At 40.2% G+C, this 18,619-nt stretch overlaps 1 protein-coding gene across 1 annotated transcript; it reads right to left on the bottom strand.

Moving 5' to 3' along the window:
- Positions 1–4,474: 4,474 nt before the first annotated feature.
- LOC5576368 (probable cytochrome P450 6d4) lies at positions 4,475–6,356 on the bottom strand. The gene is made up of 2 exons (XM_001656057.2): positions 4,979–6,356; positions 4,475–4,917 (listed from the first exon to the last, which is right to left on the bottom strand). The coding sequence occupies exons 1-2, from the start codon at positions 6,315–6,317 to the stop codon at positions 4,757–4,759; spliced, it is 1,500 nt and encodes a 499-aa protein (XP_001656107.2). The 5' UTR covers positions 6,318–6,356; the 3' UTR covers positions 4,475–4,756.
- Between the last annotated feature and the right edge of the window lie 12,263 nt (positions 6,357–18,619).

Here is an 18,619-nt window from a genome sequence, read left to right as displayed (position 1 = left end):
TTCAACTGGATGAACTCTAAAAGCACAAACAAACATTCCAAGAGAACCCACATGGGCATACAGCCATGCGTATTTTCAATTCAATATTTTTCAATCACGGAGGCTGTGATACAATAGTACCCATGTATGTCACAAATTTTCTCGCTCCCATCGTTATCATGTAGATCATACTCGCTATAAGAGGAATGAACAGGTAAGGACAGACAGTAGCTGACTACAAATGCTGGACGTTCCGATACCACATCAGAACCAACGGATGTAGACTCTAATGAAGTGACTCACCGTGTTAAGCAAATGAAAAGTCACTTCGCACGAGTCGAAAATTGTCACTTTGCTATACGACACCGACAGTTCTCACCTCACGCCAGTCCTAAAATAAACTCATGAATCAAATGCAATTGTGCTTATTCTTTGCGGCATGTAAGGCGAGACGAGTCGGCGAGGTGCCAACTCGCTTCCATTTGATTAAAATTAGTCGCCTCACGTCACCCGAGGTGAGAACGACTCGTCTCGACTCACACGCCGCGCAGAATAAGCATGGCATGAAGAGACTGGGACACTGGGTTATTCGGTTGACGCCTACCAAAGACGGATTTCAGGCCAACTCGACAAAGGTATTGGCAGTACCCCTTCAGAATTCAATGCAACTTTCTGGGTGTGAAGACTATGTGAAACTAAGATACTTTACATACTTTGTTTTTTCAAAATCGATCTAGACTAACATTTCGAAAGGGTCAAAGTTTTTTTTTACTTTTTTTTTATAAGCTCGAAAACGAAAAGACCTACAAAAAATTGTTGTATGGGGGATTGTCGTGAAATTTTTTGACGTTTCAGAAAAAAAAATTGAAAAAATAAAAACACATTTTCTACACTGAAAAAAAAAATATTCAAAACTTTAAAGTCGATTTAAAAAAACGGTCATACCAGATATTGATCATCCTTAAGCAAAAAGTTTCGTAATTAAAATTACTAAAAGTCGTCCATACATTGCAAATTGGGAATATTTTAGAGAAAAAAGTTTTTCTAACATCGAATTTTTTAAGTCCCAAAGTTTTTTTTACTTATTTTTATAAACCCGTATAACTCAAAAACGGTAAGACTTACAAAAAAGTGTTGTATGGGGGACTGTCGTGAAATTTCCTGAAGTTTTAGAAAAAAATATTGAAAAAATAAAAACACATTTTGTACACTGAAAAAAAAATATTCAAAACTTTAAAGTCGATTTAAAAAAACGACCATTTCAAATTGTGATCATCTTTACGCAAAAAGTTTCGTTATTAAATTTACTAAAAGTCGTCCATACATTGCAAATTGGGCATATTTGAGGGAAAAAAGTTTTTCTAACTTCAAATTTGTTAAGTCCCAAACTGAAAATTATTTTTTCAAAGATTTCGTTTTAAACCGTCAAATATGATTGTGTTTTCAAGTGATAAATGAGTTTGAATCAGAAAATAGATTGTATTTTTTTATTGAGTATAGTTAAAAACGGAATTATACAGTGATTACGTTTTTTAAATGCAGGCAATCAATGAACTTCGCCTCTGCCTATGAGAAAATCAACCCCGTCTAACAATCCGACGGATTTTTATGGTTTGAAAGGTATCACAACAGTATTGCAAACATTGAAAAGTAACAACCTTATCCATACCCCATTAAATTCTCTTCTAGAAAAAGTTTTGTGAAGAAAAAACTTACTAAACTTACCTGCGTTAAACGCCAGATGAATAAGAAATTATGAATATGTTTGTATTGTTATCTTCCTAAAAAAAGTTGATAAGCTTATAACTTAGAGACGTTCCGATACTTCCGATATATCGGAATATCGATATTTTGCTTTCGATATTCGATATTTTGGTATCGATATTTTCTATTCAATATATCGGTGGTATCGATATTTCCTTCCGATATATCGTAAACCAATAATTGGATAACAATTGTAAGGTTTTTTCGTAAAATAATTAATTTCTAAATATTTGAAAGCAGTTCACATACCAATGGATTACCTGCTTTGCTCTTGCCCATAGTTAATCAGCAGAAGTTTTCTAGTTTCATTTTATGTGGGGAAAGGCATCTAACTTCAAATATCTCGTAAATGAAAGCTTTTATCGAAAAAAAAAAAAATGGTAGACGTGATAATCATTATCATAATGTACAATCGGTACCAAATATTTTTTCGAAAATAGTTCCCAATTTTGAGAAATAATTCACTAGATGCATTTCGCCATACAAATATTTTTCGCGTTACCTTTTAGCGATTTTCGTGCATAGATACTAGCGTAAATGCGATACTATGTGGCGAGTAGCGAATCAGGGCATGCATGTGACCCATTGTTATATGATGTATCGTAAAAGAAGTTATTCGTATCGATCAAAATTCCGATAATATTGAGGGTTCAAAGAATTGTTTGCGAATCGTAGGAAACTCAACGTCAGTAAACTTAACAATACAAGAATTTTGCGCATTTCAAATATATCAAATGATATTGCGATATATCGATATTTTCATTCAATATATCGGTGGTATCGATACTTCGATTCGATAATCGTATCGAATCAAATATCGATACTTCGCAATATCGGAACGTCCCTATTATAACTCATGATTTTATTTGCAAATAACAGTCTGCTTTTCTACGAAACAAAAAAGACTCCTTAAAACAAGGTTAAATACTGGTAATTAGCGACTTTTCTGAAAATTATAACGCTACTCAAGGATATCATTGGAATAATTCCCAAGCAACGATAGACCAATTCTAGATTTACCATAAAAAAGATAATAAATTGGAAAATGTTAGTTTTACTATAATATCAGACCCATGACACAGTAGCAGTTCAGCTATTTATTTCAAAATTGATAAATTTTGTTAAACAAATCAAAAGTTATTTTTAAGTCTGATGGAGCTGCAGCTCATTATAAAAATAAAAAAAATGTCAGCTTATGTAATTTCAAGAAAATACATGGATTGGAAGCAAAGTGGCACTTTTTTGCCACATCCCACGGCAAAGGCTCCTGTGACGCTATTGGTGGCACTCTCAAGCGAATGGCAAAAAGAGCAAGTCTTGCAAAATACTATGGAAACACAATCGCAACTCCGCGAGAACTATTCGACTGGGCAGTGAAACAAACTGATACATGTATCACCAAATTGAATTTCTGTTAATATCTAATAAACAATATGTTAAAATGTCAGAGGAATTGGTGGAATTGTTTGATAAGGTTAAAACTGTCCCTGGTACCCAAAAATATAATTGTTTTATGCCTACTAGTGATACACAAATTGCAGCCAAACGGTATACCAATTCAGAGGTTCGAACCAAAAATATTCAATTTATTTAGTAAAGCCCAAAAATAATGTAAATATTCATGTGCAGATACTACGTTTTAGGATATATAGCAATAATAAAAATAAAAACAAACCACGACTTTTTTCATAAGCATAATATTGACCCTTTCCAGACACCTGTTAAGATTGGCTTTGACCAAATAAAAAATAAAATATTATTGTGATATCTTTCCAACCATAAAAAACCCATCGGATTGTTAGAAGGAGTTGATTTTCTCATAAGCGGTATGGTGCGAGATCAATTGAATTAAATTAAAAAAAAAAACTGTATAATTCCGTTTTATTTCTTCGAACTACTCCCAATAAAACAAATATAATCTATTTTGTGATTAAAACTCATTTATCACTTGAAAATATGATCATACTAGACGATTTGAAGCGAAATAAAAATTAAATAAAAAGTTCATTTTGGACTTAAAAAATTCGATGTTAGAAAAACTTTTTTCTTCAAAATATGCCCAATTTGCAATGTATGGACGACTTTTAGTAAATTTAATTACGAAACTTTTTGCTTCAGGATGATTTTTTAAATCGACTTTAAAGTTTTGAATCATTTTTTTTTCAGTGTAGAAAATGTTTTTTATTTTTTCATTTATTTTTATAAAACGTCAGGAAATTTCACGACAGTCCCCCATACAACACTTTTTTGTAGGTCTTACCGTTTTTGAGTTAACACAAACAAGTTGTTTTGTAACATTGCTAGATATAATATTAGTAATATAATAATTGAATATTGTTCACTGTGATACAAGCAAACAAGCGACAATTATCACTCGTTGAAAATATTGTGTTTAATTTGAAGTTCAAATTTTAAACAACCTAAACGTGTGAGACCCTCAGGTTCGAGTCAAAGGTAATAACCAGAGGTTGAATACTGAAAATATATTTCACTAAGTGCTCCTTGTCCAGTCTGCTTATCATCTTCTGTTACAGCTATTTAGCTGTATATGTTAAACCATACAGAAAAAGTAGCCGAAATTTTCAAGTTGTGTTTCATTGTTGAGATAAGCTTCTATCATTGTGTATTTTAAAAATGACATATAATGTTAACATTTAATTGACATTTGTTTTTATTAAAATGTAGTATGTGTCTATGGAAATAAAAATTTATATAAAAATCGCAAAAAAAAAACAACATTTTGTATTTCAATCAGCAAACTTTTGCCCCTTAATAGTTTTGAGGTTTTGCCTTATCCGGCATGTTAAAAGTTCGTTCTAGACAACACAATTTAAAACGGCGATAACTAAAAATGGATGAATATTCTGACATTAGTTCGTTTAGCAAAATAATAGCCAATAGGTCCATTAGCGCTATTTTTTCAACAGGTCTAGTTTTTCTACCAATGTTGATTATTCAACATAGAAATTTCAGCCTCAACTTACTCTTCAGTGAAAAACTTCCGAGATATTGTTTACATGAATTTTGGAATCAATATGACATCGTGTTTGGGTTGAAGCATCAGCAGTGATGGATCCAGCTCGTTTTCACCGGTTGGTGACTCCATTTCGAAATCATAGTTTGAAAGAAGTTCAACCAGGGCCATTTTGACCATGACCTTTCCCATGCGCAAACCTAAAATGACAATGTTGATTCAAAATACTGTCAGCTCATGATTAACATGCATGCCCGTTACCTATACAGCCTCTTGGACCATCTCCGAAACTGTAATGGACCATTGTTTCCGCTTTTCGTTCCCCGTATCTATCCGGGTCGAACTTTAGAGGAGCCTCATAATACCTCGGGTCACGATTTAATCCTACTAGTGAAATTTGCACCAACGTCCCCTTCTCGATCACAAAATCCGTGTCAGGAATTCTGTACGGTTTGGTACAAACTCTGAACAGAACGGGAGAGATAGGATACTTTCGAAGTGTTTCTTCAACACAAGCCTCCAGATATGTCATTTCCGTAATCGCTTCATAACTGGCCTCTCTGCCACCGTCCACCACTTCGTCGATTTCCTCTTGCAGCTTCCCTAAGAGATCTCTGTTGCGACACAACTCAAACAAGCAGAACGTAATGGTTGAAGAAGTTGTCTCGTATCCAGCATTCAGGAACACAAATGACTGCGCTGCTATCTCCTGAACGGTCAAAGCCTTATTCGGCTCGACCTTATTGATCTCCCAACTTCCGCCATCTTCCACTTCAACCTGATTCCTCAACTGCACCAAAAGTTGAATAAAATCGTTCCTCACTTCTCCTCCGTGTTCCCTTTTAGCGATCGTATCTCTCACCAAGTTCAGCATGTACTCTTCCACGTCATCGTCGTTCAGTTTCAGCTGCAAGAACCGATTAACCTTCGGTGCCACAAAGGCCAATAGCATTCGCACAGAAGTCTTCCAACTTTTCGAGAAGAATTTGGATCCCATCTTGTGGAACGGCTCGTCCGGATTACGCATACTGTTACAATCCAATCCGAACCCAACTGAAGCGATCACATCCATGGTGAACCTCGTCATCAGAGCACGAATGGGCAATGCTCGGCCCAAATGGTCTCCGACCACTGCCGATAGGGTACGACCACAGGTCATCATCGTCGGAAACATCGACTTTACCTTGGCAGACGTAAACGCTGGAGCTAGCTTCTGTAGCATCCATCTCCATTTGGCACCCGCCAGGGAGAACAAGTGGCCACTCAAAGGATCTCGTTTTTCGTTGACGTGTGCGCCGCGATCCGTAAAGTGCTCGAAATCGACGGTGAGCATTCGTCTGACCAATTCAACGTCCGTTACGAGCAGGATCGGTTGGAACAACGTATAGATTCCGACAAACCGATGGCTATCGCTGGCGGATTGATGATGCAATTCGGCAAGACGATTCGCGTAGGATTTGCGCTGTTTGAACGTGTCCGCTACGTCTCCGAAGGGAAACGAAGGATTCAGCTGAGGTACTCCCCGACGCTTCCAGTAGGTGTAGATCCACTTTTGATAGAGGTAAAGGGACAGGGTTATGAGAAGGATTACTAGAAACATCCTGAAACCTAGATCAACTACGGTAGACTAAAGAGAAATGTTTTGGGCTAGCATATTGTTTATGGAGCAGTTGTATGTGTAATGGAGAAAATGGGTCAAAGTGCACTTATGAGAGTAAGTTGGCTATGTTGATTTTCATTAGATAATTAAGAAACAAAATTCTTGACATAATCTCCAAGCCGCATATCTTACCACCGTTTATCAAAGAACAACAACTAATAGAATACTCTAGGCAATTTTTTTTAAACGTGAGTTTAAAAATAGAAAATCTGCCTAGTAAATGATATCCTATCATAAAATATCTCGACCCAAAAGTTTTGAATTGTCTATCTTACAGCTAGATTAAAGTTTTAAGGCTTAATGGGTTTTTGTCAAAAAATGTGCAGAATTGAAGGGAAGAAGAGGGCAGCTGATTGAAAATAGCAAAAATATAACCACGTGGTTTATAAAGGCCCCTTGCAGATTATTAAACAATCAAAGTCGATATTGAAGCAAAGCTATTTAAAGGGACCAATGTAACCTAGAAATTGTGATTTTAGTATGAATTTTAGTTTTAGTGCCATGTGTCGATATCGAGTCAAAACCTTGTGTCATTGACTGCCTTGTGGAGTTACACCATTTTAGAGGCGTAACCATCAGTACAGAACTACCGTTCTACACATATTTATCCCGCGGGCCATAAGGTTTACATAGAACATGGGCTTTGAACAAGTAGGCTTTGAAGGGCAGAAAAGCACTAATTTTAAGTAGATTAATATCGTTCATCAAAAAAAGTTTGTTTAGTTTACCGATTTCTCGTAACCTCAAGCGCTTTAAGACATTACGTAGCCAGCTTGATCATATAATGGATTTATTTGTATCACAATATGCTGGAATATATACGGCAGTGGGACCTTCCTTAGCCGTGAGCAGGGCCGGATTTACAAATGTGGGGGCCCGGGGGCCATTGTCTGGTGGGGGCCCTTTTTCCAGAAGAACATTTTGATACTTTAGAATAGACTAGAAAATTTAAAGGTCAAACTTTTTTATAACGTTCAAAAATTGTTTTCCATTGTGAACGTTAATCAATTCAAATTTATCTAACTAATGTTTTCCTATACAGGGTGTTAGGTTCGTGAGTGCAGACATTTTAAGGGGTGATAGAGGACCATGTTAGATGAAAAAAATCGTTCTACGGATATGGTCAATTCTTAACTGTTACCGAGTTATTAAACATTCAATGTTTTAGGATATGTTTGCCTTTAAGTGGTTATAACTTTGGAATAGTTCAACGCATCTCAATTCTCTTACTTCCATTTGAAAGCTAATTAAATTTCCAATCTACTAACAACTTTACATCTAATGGGTTTTGCAAATAAATTCATTTTTAAGAGCAAATAAGTTCAAAGGTAGTGATTTTTCTCTTGTTTTTGTCAGTTTACTTTAAAAAATGCGTAATAAATTTCATGGTTGTCTTAAGCAAAGTTGTGTGCTTCAAGCTGCTCTACAATTCGTTCTTTGACACCAAACTGCTATCTCTACGCGTTCTCTTGCAATTTTGATTTGAACACGCCACTTTGGGTCATAAATTTTGGTCCGTAAACGCAACAGGGAACAGTTCATTTCACCCCACTGTGTTGCAAAACTTGACGCAATGTTTGCATCCGCGCACAGCACACTTGATCTCAGGTTTAGACAACAACAGCTTGGCGCGTATGATTAAACACACGCTGCTGTGCGTTCTTTTGCATGCTGTTTGAAACTTAAAATAAATCGTTTTTGTCCGATGGAAATCAACTTTTCAAAATGTTGAAGGAGTGTAGTAAAACATTGATCGGTTTGTTATTTTTCTGTTGATGATTGATCTGAATTGTAAGCAATAATTGTCATTGCTCGTAGAGTTAATGTTTCAAAGTACTGCATAACAGTATTGATGAAACAACATTGAACATACAGAAAATGTTTATCTGGTTGATTCATATCAGTTTATTTGAAGGCTCTGTGCAATGTTCCAAAGACTGCAAGGATGCTGCTAAACATTTGGAAGCAGTAACACGCTTACGATACTTAAAAGCTTTGAGTGTATCCCAGTCCCAATTTTACTGTGAATCTCATTCAACTGTTAACGCCAGGAGTTAAATTGTTTAATGATTCATTCAAAAATAACCTAGAAACTTTGCTAGAAGTTTCCCCAGCCCTATTAACTATTCAAGAATATCTCGAGAAATTAATTCAGGGATGCATCCAGACATTTAAAAAAAAAGTGTCTACACCGAGGAATTGTCAAATAAACTCTTCTATGAATTTTTCAGCTCTTCTTTAAGAAATTGTTCATGGTAACACTCACCAAATTTGTAGTGGAATTCGTTTAAAAGTGCTTACTAAATTCATCCTGATATTTACTAAGGTATTCGTGTTGAAATTTATCTAGGGATTACACCAGGAATCTCTCAGGTTCTGTTATAAAAGCAGGATAATCGTCAACAAATTCAAACTGGATTTTCTCCAGATGTTTTTTGAGGAATACATGTAATTTTCAATTCAATTCTTCTCAAATTATCCAACAAATTCTTCATAGAGGTGCTGAAAAATGTTTGAAACAAGAAATCTCATGAGGATATCGATGAATGAGTTGATGCAAAAATTCAATTCCAGGAATCCTTGAAAAAATCTTCAGTAGACTCGATGGAAAAATGTCTGATAATATTCCTTGAAGAACCACTCGAAGTTTGGTTAATTGTGTTTACTTTAAAGATCCATTTCTCCAGAATTGTTGAATTGAGTTTCTCCAGGAATTTTTCTATACATTCTTTCGGAGTTCTTCCAGTTATTCTTCCGAAGTACCTCTGGAGCTCCACCGGTAGATTCTCAACAGTTCTTCCGATAAAGTCTCCAGAGCTCCACCGAGAATTTGTTCTTCGGCAATTCCTTGGGACTTCATCCGGGTACTCTTAGGGAGTTTCTTCTGGAATTCCTTCGAAGCTCCACTGATTTTTTTTTTCAAACGTTGCTTCCTAAATTCCTCTGGAATCCCTCCCACAATTTCTCCGGAGCTCCTCCAGGAACTGTACTGTAGTTCCTTTAGGAATTCACACGAGAACTGCTTCAAGAATCTGGCAGCTTCACCAGAAATTCTACCGCAGTTTCTCCAGGAATCCTGCCGGTTGTTCCTCCGAGAATTTTCCAAGAATATACCCGAGAGTTTTCTTGGAAGGCCTCCGGGAGTTCCTCCAAAAATTTCCTCAGGAGTTCTTCCACAAATTCCTTTGAGAGGTCCTCCAAGAATTTCTGAGGATTCCTTTCCCGGGAATTTCTTCAAAATTTTCATAGGGAGTTCCTTCAAGAATCCCTTGAGACCTCATCCTAAAATTCCTGAGTTCGTAAGAAGTCGCTATGAAGAAAATCCAATGGAATTCCCTGTAGAGCTCTAGAGGAACTCCGGAGGATATGCTGGATGGAATTCAGAAGAATTACTGCAACAATTTTGGAAGAATTTCTTGAGCAACTTCGGAGGAATTACCGTTGAAACTACGAAGGAATTACCGTTGAAGCTACGAAGCAATTCTCGGAGGAACTCTGAAGGAACCCTGGACAAATTCGTACAGAACACTTAAGGAACTCCTTAGCCGAGTGGTTAGAGTCCGCGGCTACAAAGCAAAGCCATGCTGAAGGTGTCTGGGTTCGATTCCCGGTCGGTCCAGGAACTCCGGAAGAATACCATGAGGAACTCTTGAGAAATTCGCGGAGGAACTCTGGGATATTTCACAGAGAAAATCTAGGGGAATTTCCGGAGTAACTCTTGAGGAATTCCTAGCGGAACTCCGGAGGATTTCCGATAAATTACTGCACGAACTCTGGAAAATTCCTGGAGGAATTGCTTGAGGAACTCCGACAAAAATTCCATGAGGAACTCTGAAGAAATTCGTAGCGGACCTCCAAAAGAATTCCTGGAGGAATTGTGGAATATTTTCTAGAGAAACTTCGAAACAAAATCCTGAAGGAACTATTGAGGAAATCCTGGAGGAATCTGGCTGGGTTTGACTGTAACTCTTAATCGTTCTGATTTAACGGCTACGCAGTCTTTCAGAAAATGAAACAAGGTTTATAACTTGTCCTACGTTTCGACCCGGGGTTGGTGTCTTGGAACTTTGGAGATATTTCTGGAGAATCTCCAAAGGAACTCCTTGAAGAACTCCGATGATTTTCTGGAGGAACTCCGAAATAGTTCCTAGATCCATAAAGGGATTCCCGGCGAAAATTTCGAAAGAATTCTTGGAGAAATTTCTAGAGAAACTACGATGGAACTCCTTGAGAAACTCTGAAAGAATTCCTGGAGAAAATCCGAAAGAATTCCTGGAGAAACTTGGAAGCCCGGAGAACTTTGAAAAATTCCCGGTGGAGCTCTGGGGGATTTCCAGAAGGAAGTCTGCAGGAATTCCTGGATGAATGCCCAAAACAGCTCTGAAGGAATTCCTGGAGGAACTCTTAAAAAAATCCTGGAGGAATTCCGGATGAATTGTTGGAGGAACTCCGGACAAATTGCTGAAGGAACTCCAGAAGAACTGCTGGAGATCTGCTGAGGAATTTACGAGAGTAATCTGGAAAAAAATCCTGGAAGAATTTCTGAAACTACTATGGAATAACTCTGAAAGGAGCTATGAAGGAAATACAATGGAATTCCCTGTGGAGTTCTGGAGGATAAGCTGGATACAATCCAGAAGAAGTACTGGAAAAACTCCGGAGGAATTTCTACAGCAACTCAGAAGGAACTATCGTTAAAGCTACGAAGGAATTCTCGGAGGAACTCTGAAGGAACCCTGGACAAGTTCCTTGAGAATCTCCAAAGCAAATCCCGGAGGAACTACGGAGCAATTCCTGTAGGAATTCGAAGGCGTTCTTATAGAAACTCCGGATGTGTTCTTTGAGGAACTCCGGAGGCGTTTCTAGAGGAATTTTTGGAGAAACTAAGGAGGAAATTCGGAGGAGTTAGCGTTGGAGCTCCAGAGGAACTTTTCAGGAATAACTGGATGAGGAATAGCTAGAGTACCTCCAAAGGATATAACTTTGGAAGAATTTCCAGTGGAAATCCGGAGAAATTTCCGAGGAGTTGCTGATTGAAATCCAAAGGAATTGCCTGAGGAAATGCGGAATAATTTTTGGAAGGATTTGAAAAAAATCCTGGAGGAACTCCGGAAGAACTTCACGAGGAACTCTTGAGGAATTCCGGGAAGGAAGTCTAGAGGAGTTCCCGAAGAAACTCTTGAGACATTTCCTGAGAAATTCTGCAGAAATCCTCGAAGGGAATTTAGAGAATTTTTTGAAGTAGCTTCAGAAGAATTCCTTGTGGAACTCTGGAGCATTTCCAAGGAATTATTTGAGGAACTCTGGATAATTCCTGGAGAAATTCCGAAAAAAGGAGGAACCACGGAAGAAATGCGAAGGAATTCCTTGTAGAGCTCCAAAAGAATTCCCGGAGGAATATTTGGAATTTCTCCAGAGGCATTTCTGAAGGAAATTCCTGAAGGAAATCCTCGGCGAGGAATATCTAGAGAAAATTCCCACAGAAATTCCTAGGAGAAATCCCTAGATGAATTTCCTGGAGCAAATCCTTGGAGGAAATTCTGGATGAATTTCTGTAGCTAATCTCCAGAGCTATTAATGGAGGGATTTCGGAGGAATTGATGTAAGAAATCCCCGAAGAAAATTATGGACAAAATCTCTGGATGAAATTCCCGGATCAATTCTTGGAGGAAATACTTAGGTCTTAGACGAGTTCTTGGAGGAAATCTCCAAAGGAATTCCTAGGGGAAAACCCCGGCGGAATTTCTGAAGATATCCCTGGAAAGTTTTCTGAAACAAATTCTGAAAGAAATACCCGGAGAAATCCCTGAGGAATTCGTTGAGAAATCCCCGGAGTAATTCTTGGAGGATATCTGATGCAAATCCCAAAAATTTCCTGGAGGAAATCTCCGGAAAAATTCTCTGAAAAATCCCCGATATAATTTCTGGAGAGAGAGAATTCATCCACAGAGGAATTCCTAAAGAAAATCTCCGGAGGAATTCTTGGAAAACATTTCCGGAGGAATTTCTGGAGGAAATCCCAGGAGGAATTTCGGAAGGAAATCCCCGGAGTTGCTACTTGAGGTACCTCTCGTAGCAATTCCTGGAGGTAATCCCCGGAGGAATTCCCAAAACAAATTGCTGGAGAAAATCTCCGGGGGAGTTCTTGGGGGAATCCCCGGAGGAATTCATAGAGCAAATTGCCAAACGAGTTTCTGGAGGAAATCCTCGGCGGAATTGCTATTACAGATCTCCTGGGGATTTCTTGGAGAAAATCTCCGAATGAGTTCTTGAGGGATATCCACGTAAAAATCGTTGAAATTGCCGAAGAAATTCCTGGGTGAAATTTCCGAAGAAATTTTTGTGGGAAATCTCCGGATAAATTCTCTAAAATAATGCCCGAAAGAATTTCTTGACAAAATCTTTTGAAGAAATTCCTGGATAAAATAACCGGAGTTTTTGGTGGAAATCACCGGAGGAATTCTTGAAAAAAATCTCTGGTGCAAATCCTCAGCGAAATTTCTGGAGTAGATCCCGGATAAATTCACTGAAAAAGTCCCCAAAAGAAGCCCCTAAGAAATTCCTGCGAATAGCTGACAGTGTCTTTGCGATATTATAAATCCATTTCTAGATTTATTCTACCTGTTACACATTCACTGCGTTAGCCATTGAATGAGATGTACACTTTAAAAATGGTGACGTACTGCAAATTAACATGATTCGTGTCAAATGTGAAATTGACATGCTTTGCAAAAAAAAAAAATTTAAATTTCCCTAAGGATTTTATGATAATAAATGTTTTTAGCATCCATCTTAACATATCTCAAAATTCATCATGGATTTTATGTTCAAAGATACTTCCAGGATATTTTTAAAAAAATTCTTCCAAGAATATTTACAGAAATGTTTTAAAACATTTTGCCAGGAATTTTTCATCATTTTTTTTTAATGATTCGTTCGAAAATAACCTGGAAATTATGTTGAAAGTTTCCTCAGCTCAATGAATTTTTCAAGAATGCCTTAAGAAAGTAGTTCAGAAATAAATCCAGATATTTTCCTAGCAATTCTTGCATGCCTACAACCAGGAATTGTAAATGGATGTAGTGGCATTCATAATGGTGCTCACAAAATACCTTCCATTTTTCTGAAAAAAGGAATTAAGGAACTATAACACAAAAACAAATCAAGCAGTTTAAGAATATTTTTCTGTTCGGAACATAAACCACTGCGACTATTATTGGATTTTGTAGTATATCCCTCATTTTACAATTCCTCGGTGTTAAATGTGCTCCAGGAATTTGTCCGAGGATTTTCTCCAGGAATTTCTTAGGGGCTTTCCAATAGGAATTCTTTTTGGGAGTTTTTCAGTCAATTTATCCGGGATCTGCTCCAGAAATTTCGCTGGGGATTTGCACCATAGATTTTTTCCAAGAATTCCTCCGTTGATTTCCACCAAAAATTCCGGTTAATTTATCCAGGAATTTCTTCAAAAGATTTTGTCAAGAAATTCTTTCGGGCATTTTTTCAGAGAGGTTATGCGGAGATTTCCCACAGAAGTTTCTTTGGAAATTTCACCCAGGAATTTCTTCGGCAATTTCAACGATTCCTACGGGGATATCCCTCAAAAACTCATTCGGAGATTTTCTCCAGGGAATCCCCAGGAGATCTGTAATAGCAATTCCGCCGAGGATTTCCTCCAGAAACTCGTCTGGCAATTTGCTCTATAAATTCCTCCGGGGATTCCCCCAAGAACTCCTCTGGGGATTTTCTCCAGGAATTTCTTCAGCAATTTGTTTTTGGAATTCCTCCAGGGATTACCTCTAGGAATTGCTACGAGAGGTACCTCAAGTAGCACCTCCGGGGATTTCCTCCCGAAATTCCTCCTGGGATTTTCTCTCGAAATTCCTCCTGGGATTTCCTCCAGAAATTCCTCCGGAAATGTTTTCCACGAATTCCTCCGGAGATTTTCTTTAGGAATTCCTTTGTGGATGAATTCTCACTCTTCAGAAGTTATATCGGCGATTTTTCTGAGAATTTTTCCGGAGATTTCCTCCAGGAAATGTTTGGGATTTGCATCAGATATCCTCCAAGAATTACTCCGGGATTTTCTCAACGAATTCCTCAGGGAATTCCCAATAGCGATTTCTCCAGGTATTTCTTTCAGAATTTGTTTCAGAAAACTTTCCAGGGATATCTTCAGAAATTCCGCCGGGGTTTTCCCTAGGAATTCCTTCGGAGATTTCCTCCAAGAACTCGTCTAAGACCTAAGTATTTCCTCCAAGAATTGATCCGGGAATTTCATCCAGAGATTTTGTTGGTTGGTAAATGGCTGGGCATGGCGTACCATTGGTACCTCGCGTACCTGAAGGAATAAAATAGACCCCTTTGGCCGATCAATGAGAGAATGTGCAAGTTGAGGATCAAAGGCCGGTTCTTCAACTTCAGCATAATAAACGTGCACAGCCCTCACTCCGGAAGCACTGATGATGATAAAGACGCTTTTTACGCGCAGCTTGAACGCGAGTACGACAGTTGCCCAAGCCACGACGTCAAAATCATCATAGGAGATCTAAACGCTCAGGTTGGCCAGGAGGAGGAATTCAGACCGACGATTGGAAAGTTCAGCGCCCACCGGCTGACGAACGAGAACGGCCTACGACTAATTGATTTTGCTGCCTCCAAGAATATGGCCATTCGTAGCACCTACTTCCAGCACAGCCTTCCGTACCGATACACCTGGAGATCACCACAGCAGACAGAATCGCAAATCGACCACGTTCTGATTGATGGTCGGCACTTCTCCGACATAATCGACGTCAGGACCTATCGTGGCGCTAACATCGACTCTGACCACTATCTGGTGATGGTCAAACTGCGCCCAAAACTCTCCGTCGTTAACAACGTACGGTACCGACGGCCGCCCCGGTATGACCTAGAGCGGCTCAAGCAACCGGATGTCGCAGCGGCATACGCGCAGCAACTCGAGGCTGCATAACCGGATGAGGGTGAGCTGGACGAAGCCCCTCTTGAGGACTGCTGGAGAACAGTTAAAGCAGCCATCAACGATGCAGCTGAGAGCAACGTCGGGTACGTGGGACGGAGTCGACGGAACGATTGGTTCGACGAGGAGTGCCAGGAGGTTTTGAAGGAGAAGAATGCAGCGCGGGCGGTCATGCTGCAGCAAGGGACCCGGCAGAACGTGGAACGCTATAAACAGAAACGGCAACAGCAGACCCGCCTCTTTCGGGAGAAAAAACGCCGCCTGGAGGAGACGGAGTGCGAGGAGATGGAACAGCTGTGCCGGTCTCAGGAAACGCGTAGGTTCTATCAGAAGCTCAACGCATTCCGCAACGGCTTCGTGCCGCGAGCCGAGATGTGCCGGGATAAGGATGGGAGCATTCTGACGGACGAGCGTGAGGTGATCGAAAGGTGGAAGCAGCACTTCGACGAGCACCTGAATGGTGCTGAGAGCACAGGCAATGAAGGACGGGACAACGGAGGAAATGCCTTCGTCAGTACTGCGGAAGATGGAAACCAACCAGCCCCCACTTTGAGGGAGGTTAAGGATGCCATTCACCAGCTCAAGAACAATAAAGCTGCTGGTAAGGATGGTATCGGAGCTGAACTCATAAAGATGGGTCCGGAAAGGCTGGCCATTTGTCTGCACCGGCTGATAGGCACAATCTGGGAAACAGAACAGCTACCGGAGGAGTGGAAGGAAGGGGTAATCTGCCCAATCTACAAGAAAGGCGACAAGTTAGACTGTGAGAACTTTCGTGCGATCACCATTCTAAATGCGGCCTACAAAGTATTATCCCAGATCATCTTCCGTCGTCTGTCACCTGTAGTAAACGAGTTCGTGGGAAGTTATCAAGCCGGCTTCGTTGACGACCGTTGATCTTTACTGTACGGCAAATCCTCCAAAAATGTCGTGAATACCAGGTCCCAACGCATCACCTTTTCACCGATTTCAAGGCGGCATACGACAGTATCGATCGCGTAGAGCTATGGAAAATCATGGACGAGAACAGCTTTCCCGGGAAGCTCACGAGACTGATAAGAGCGACGATGGAAGGTGTGCAAAATTGTGTGAAGGTTTCAGGCGAACACTCCAGTTCGTTTGGATCCCACCGGGGACTACGACAAGGTGATGGACTTTCGTGCCTGTTGTTCAATATTGCGCTAGAAGGTGTTATGCGGAGAGCCGAGCTTAACAGCCGGGGTACGATTTTCACGAGATCCAGTCAATTTGTTTGCTTCGCGGATGATATGGACATCGTCGGCCGAACATTTGAAAAGGTGGCAGACCTGTACACCCGCCTGAAACGCGAGGCAGCAAAAGTTGGACTGGTGGTGAATGCGGCCAAGACAAAGTACATGCTAGCTGGTGGGGCCGAGCACGACAGGGCTCGCCTAGGTAGCAGTGTTACGATAGACGGGGATACGTTCGAGGTGGTCGACGAGTTCGTCTACCTTGGATCCTTGCTGACGGCTGACAATAACGTTAGCCGTGAAATACGAAGGCGCATCATCAGTGGAAGTCGGGCCTACTATGGCCTCCAGAAGAAGCTGCGGTCAAAAAAGATTCACGCCCGCACCAAATGTACCATGTACAAAACGCTCATAAGGCCGGTAGTCCTCTACGGGCATGAAACGTGGACGATGCTCGAGGAGGACCTGCAAGCACTTGGAGTCTTCGAACGTCGGGTGCTTAGGACGATCTTCGGCGGTGTGCAGGAGAACGGTGTGTGGCGGCGAAGGATGAACCACGAGCTCGCCCAACTCTACGGCGAACCCAGTATCCAGAAGGTGGCCAAAGCTGGAAGGATACGATGGGCAGGGCATGTTGCAAGAATGCCGGACAGCAACCCTGCAAAGATGGTGTTCGCTTCGGATCCGGTTGGTACAAGAAAGCGTGGAGCGCAGCGAGCTAGGTGGGCGGATCAAGTGCGTATCGATTTGGCGAGCGTGGGGCAGAACCGAGGATGGAGAGATGCGGCCACGAACCGAGTATTGTGGCGTGAAATTGTTGATTCAGTGTTATCTGTGTAGATGTTAACCAAATAAATGAATTTTGTTCATAATTTTCTTCGGGGATTTCTTACATCAATTCCTCCGAAATCCCTCCATTAATAGCTCTGGAGATTAGCTACAGAAATTCATCCAGAATTTCCTCCAAGGATTTGCTCCAGGAAATTCATCTAGGGATTTCTCCTAGGAATTTCTGTGGGAATTTTCTCTAGATATTCCTCGCCGAGGATTTCCTTCAGGAATTTCCTTCAGAAATGCCTCTGGAGAAATTCCAAATATTCCTCCGGGAATTCTTTTGGAGCTCTACAAGGAATTCCTTCGCATTTCTTCCGTGGTTCCTCCTTTTTTCGGAATTTCTCCAGGAATTATCCAGAGTTCCTCAAATAATTCCTTGGAAATGCTCCAGAGTTCCACAAGGAATTCTTCTGAAGCTACTTCAAAAAATTCTCTAAATTCCCTTCGAGGATTTCTGCAGAATTTCTCAGGAAATGTCTCAAGAGTTTCTTCGGGAACTCCTCTAGACTTCCTTCCCGGAATTCCTCAAGAGTTCCTCGTGAAGTTCTTCCGGAGTTCCTCCAGGATTTTTTTCAAATCCTTCCAAAAATTATTCCGCATTTCCTCAGGCAATTCCTTTGGATTTCAATCAGCAACTCCTCGGAAATTTCTCCGGATTTCCACTGGAAATTCTTCCAAAGTTATATCCTTTGGAGGTACTCTAGCTATTCCTCATCCAGTTATTCCTGAAAAGTTCCTCTGGAGCTCCAACGCTAACTCCTCCGAATTTCCTCCTTAGTTTCTCCAAAAATTCCTCTAGAAACGCCTCCGGAGTTCCTCAAAGAACACATCCGGAGTTTCTATAAGAACGCCTTCGAATTCCTACAGGAATTGCTCCGTAGTTCCTCCGGGATTTGCTTTGGAGATTCTCAAGGAACTTGTCCAGGGTTCCTTCAGAGTTCCTCCGAGAATTCCTTCGTAGCTTTAACGATAGTTCCTTCTGAGTTGCTGTAGAAATTCCTCCGGAGTTTTTCCAGTACTTCTTCTGGATTGTATCCAGCTTATCCTCCAGAACTCCACAGGGAATTCCATTGTATTTCCTTCATAGCTCCTTTCAGAGTTATTCCATAGTAGTTTCAGAAATTCTTCCAGGATTTTTTCCAGATTACTCTCGTAAATTCCTCAGCAGATCTCCAGCAGTTCTTCTGGAGTTCCTTCAGCAATTTGTCCGGAGTTCC

Source organism: Aedes aegypti, chromosome 1 (assembly GCF_002204515.2).
Source record: "Aedes aegypti strain LVP_AGWG chromosome 1, AaegL5.0 Primary Assembly, whole genome shotgun sequence".
Classification (NCBI taxonomy): domain Eukaryota; kingdom Metazoa; phylum Arthropoda; class Insecta; order Diptera; family Culicidae; genus Aedes; species Aedes aegypti.
The sequence above is the reverse complement of the archived record's forward strand: the minus strand, read 5'-3'. Positions and strand labels throughout refer to the sequence as shown.

Excerpts from the sequence above, each read along its gene's own strand:
- LOC5576368 (XM_001656057.2), bottom strand. The coding sequence starts at position 6,317 with ATGTTTCTAGTAATCCTTCTCATAACCCTGTCCCTTTACCTCTATCAA. Across the intron at positions 4,918-4,978 it reads TGGTCCAAGAGGCTGTATAG|GTTTGCGCATGGGAAAGGTC; the intron begins GTAACGGGCATG and ends TTGTCATTTTAG.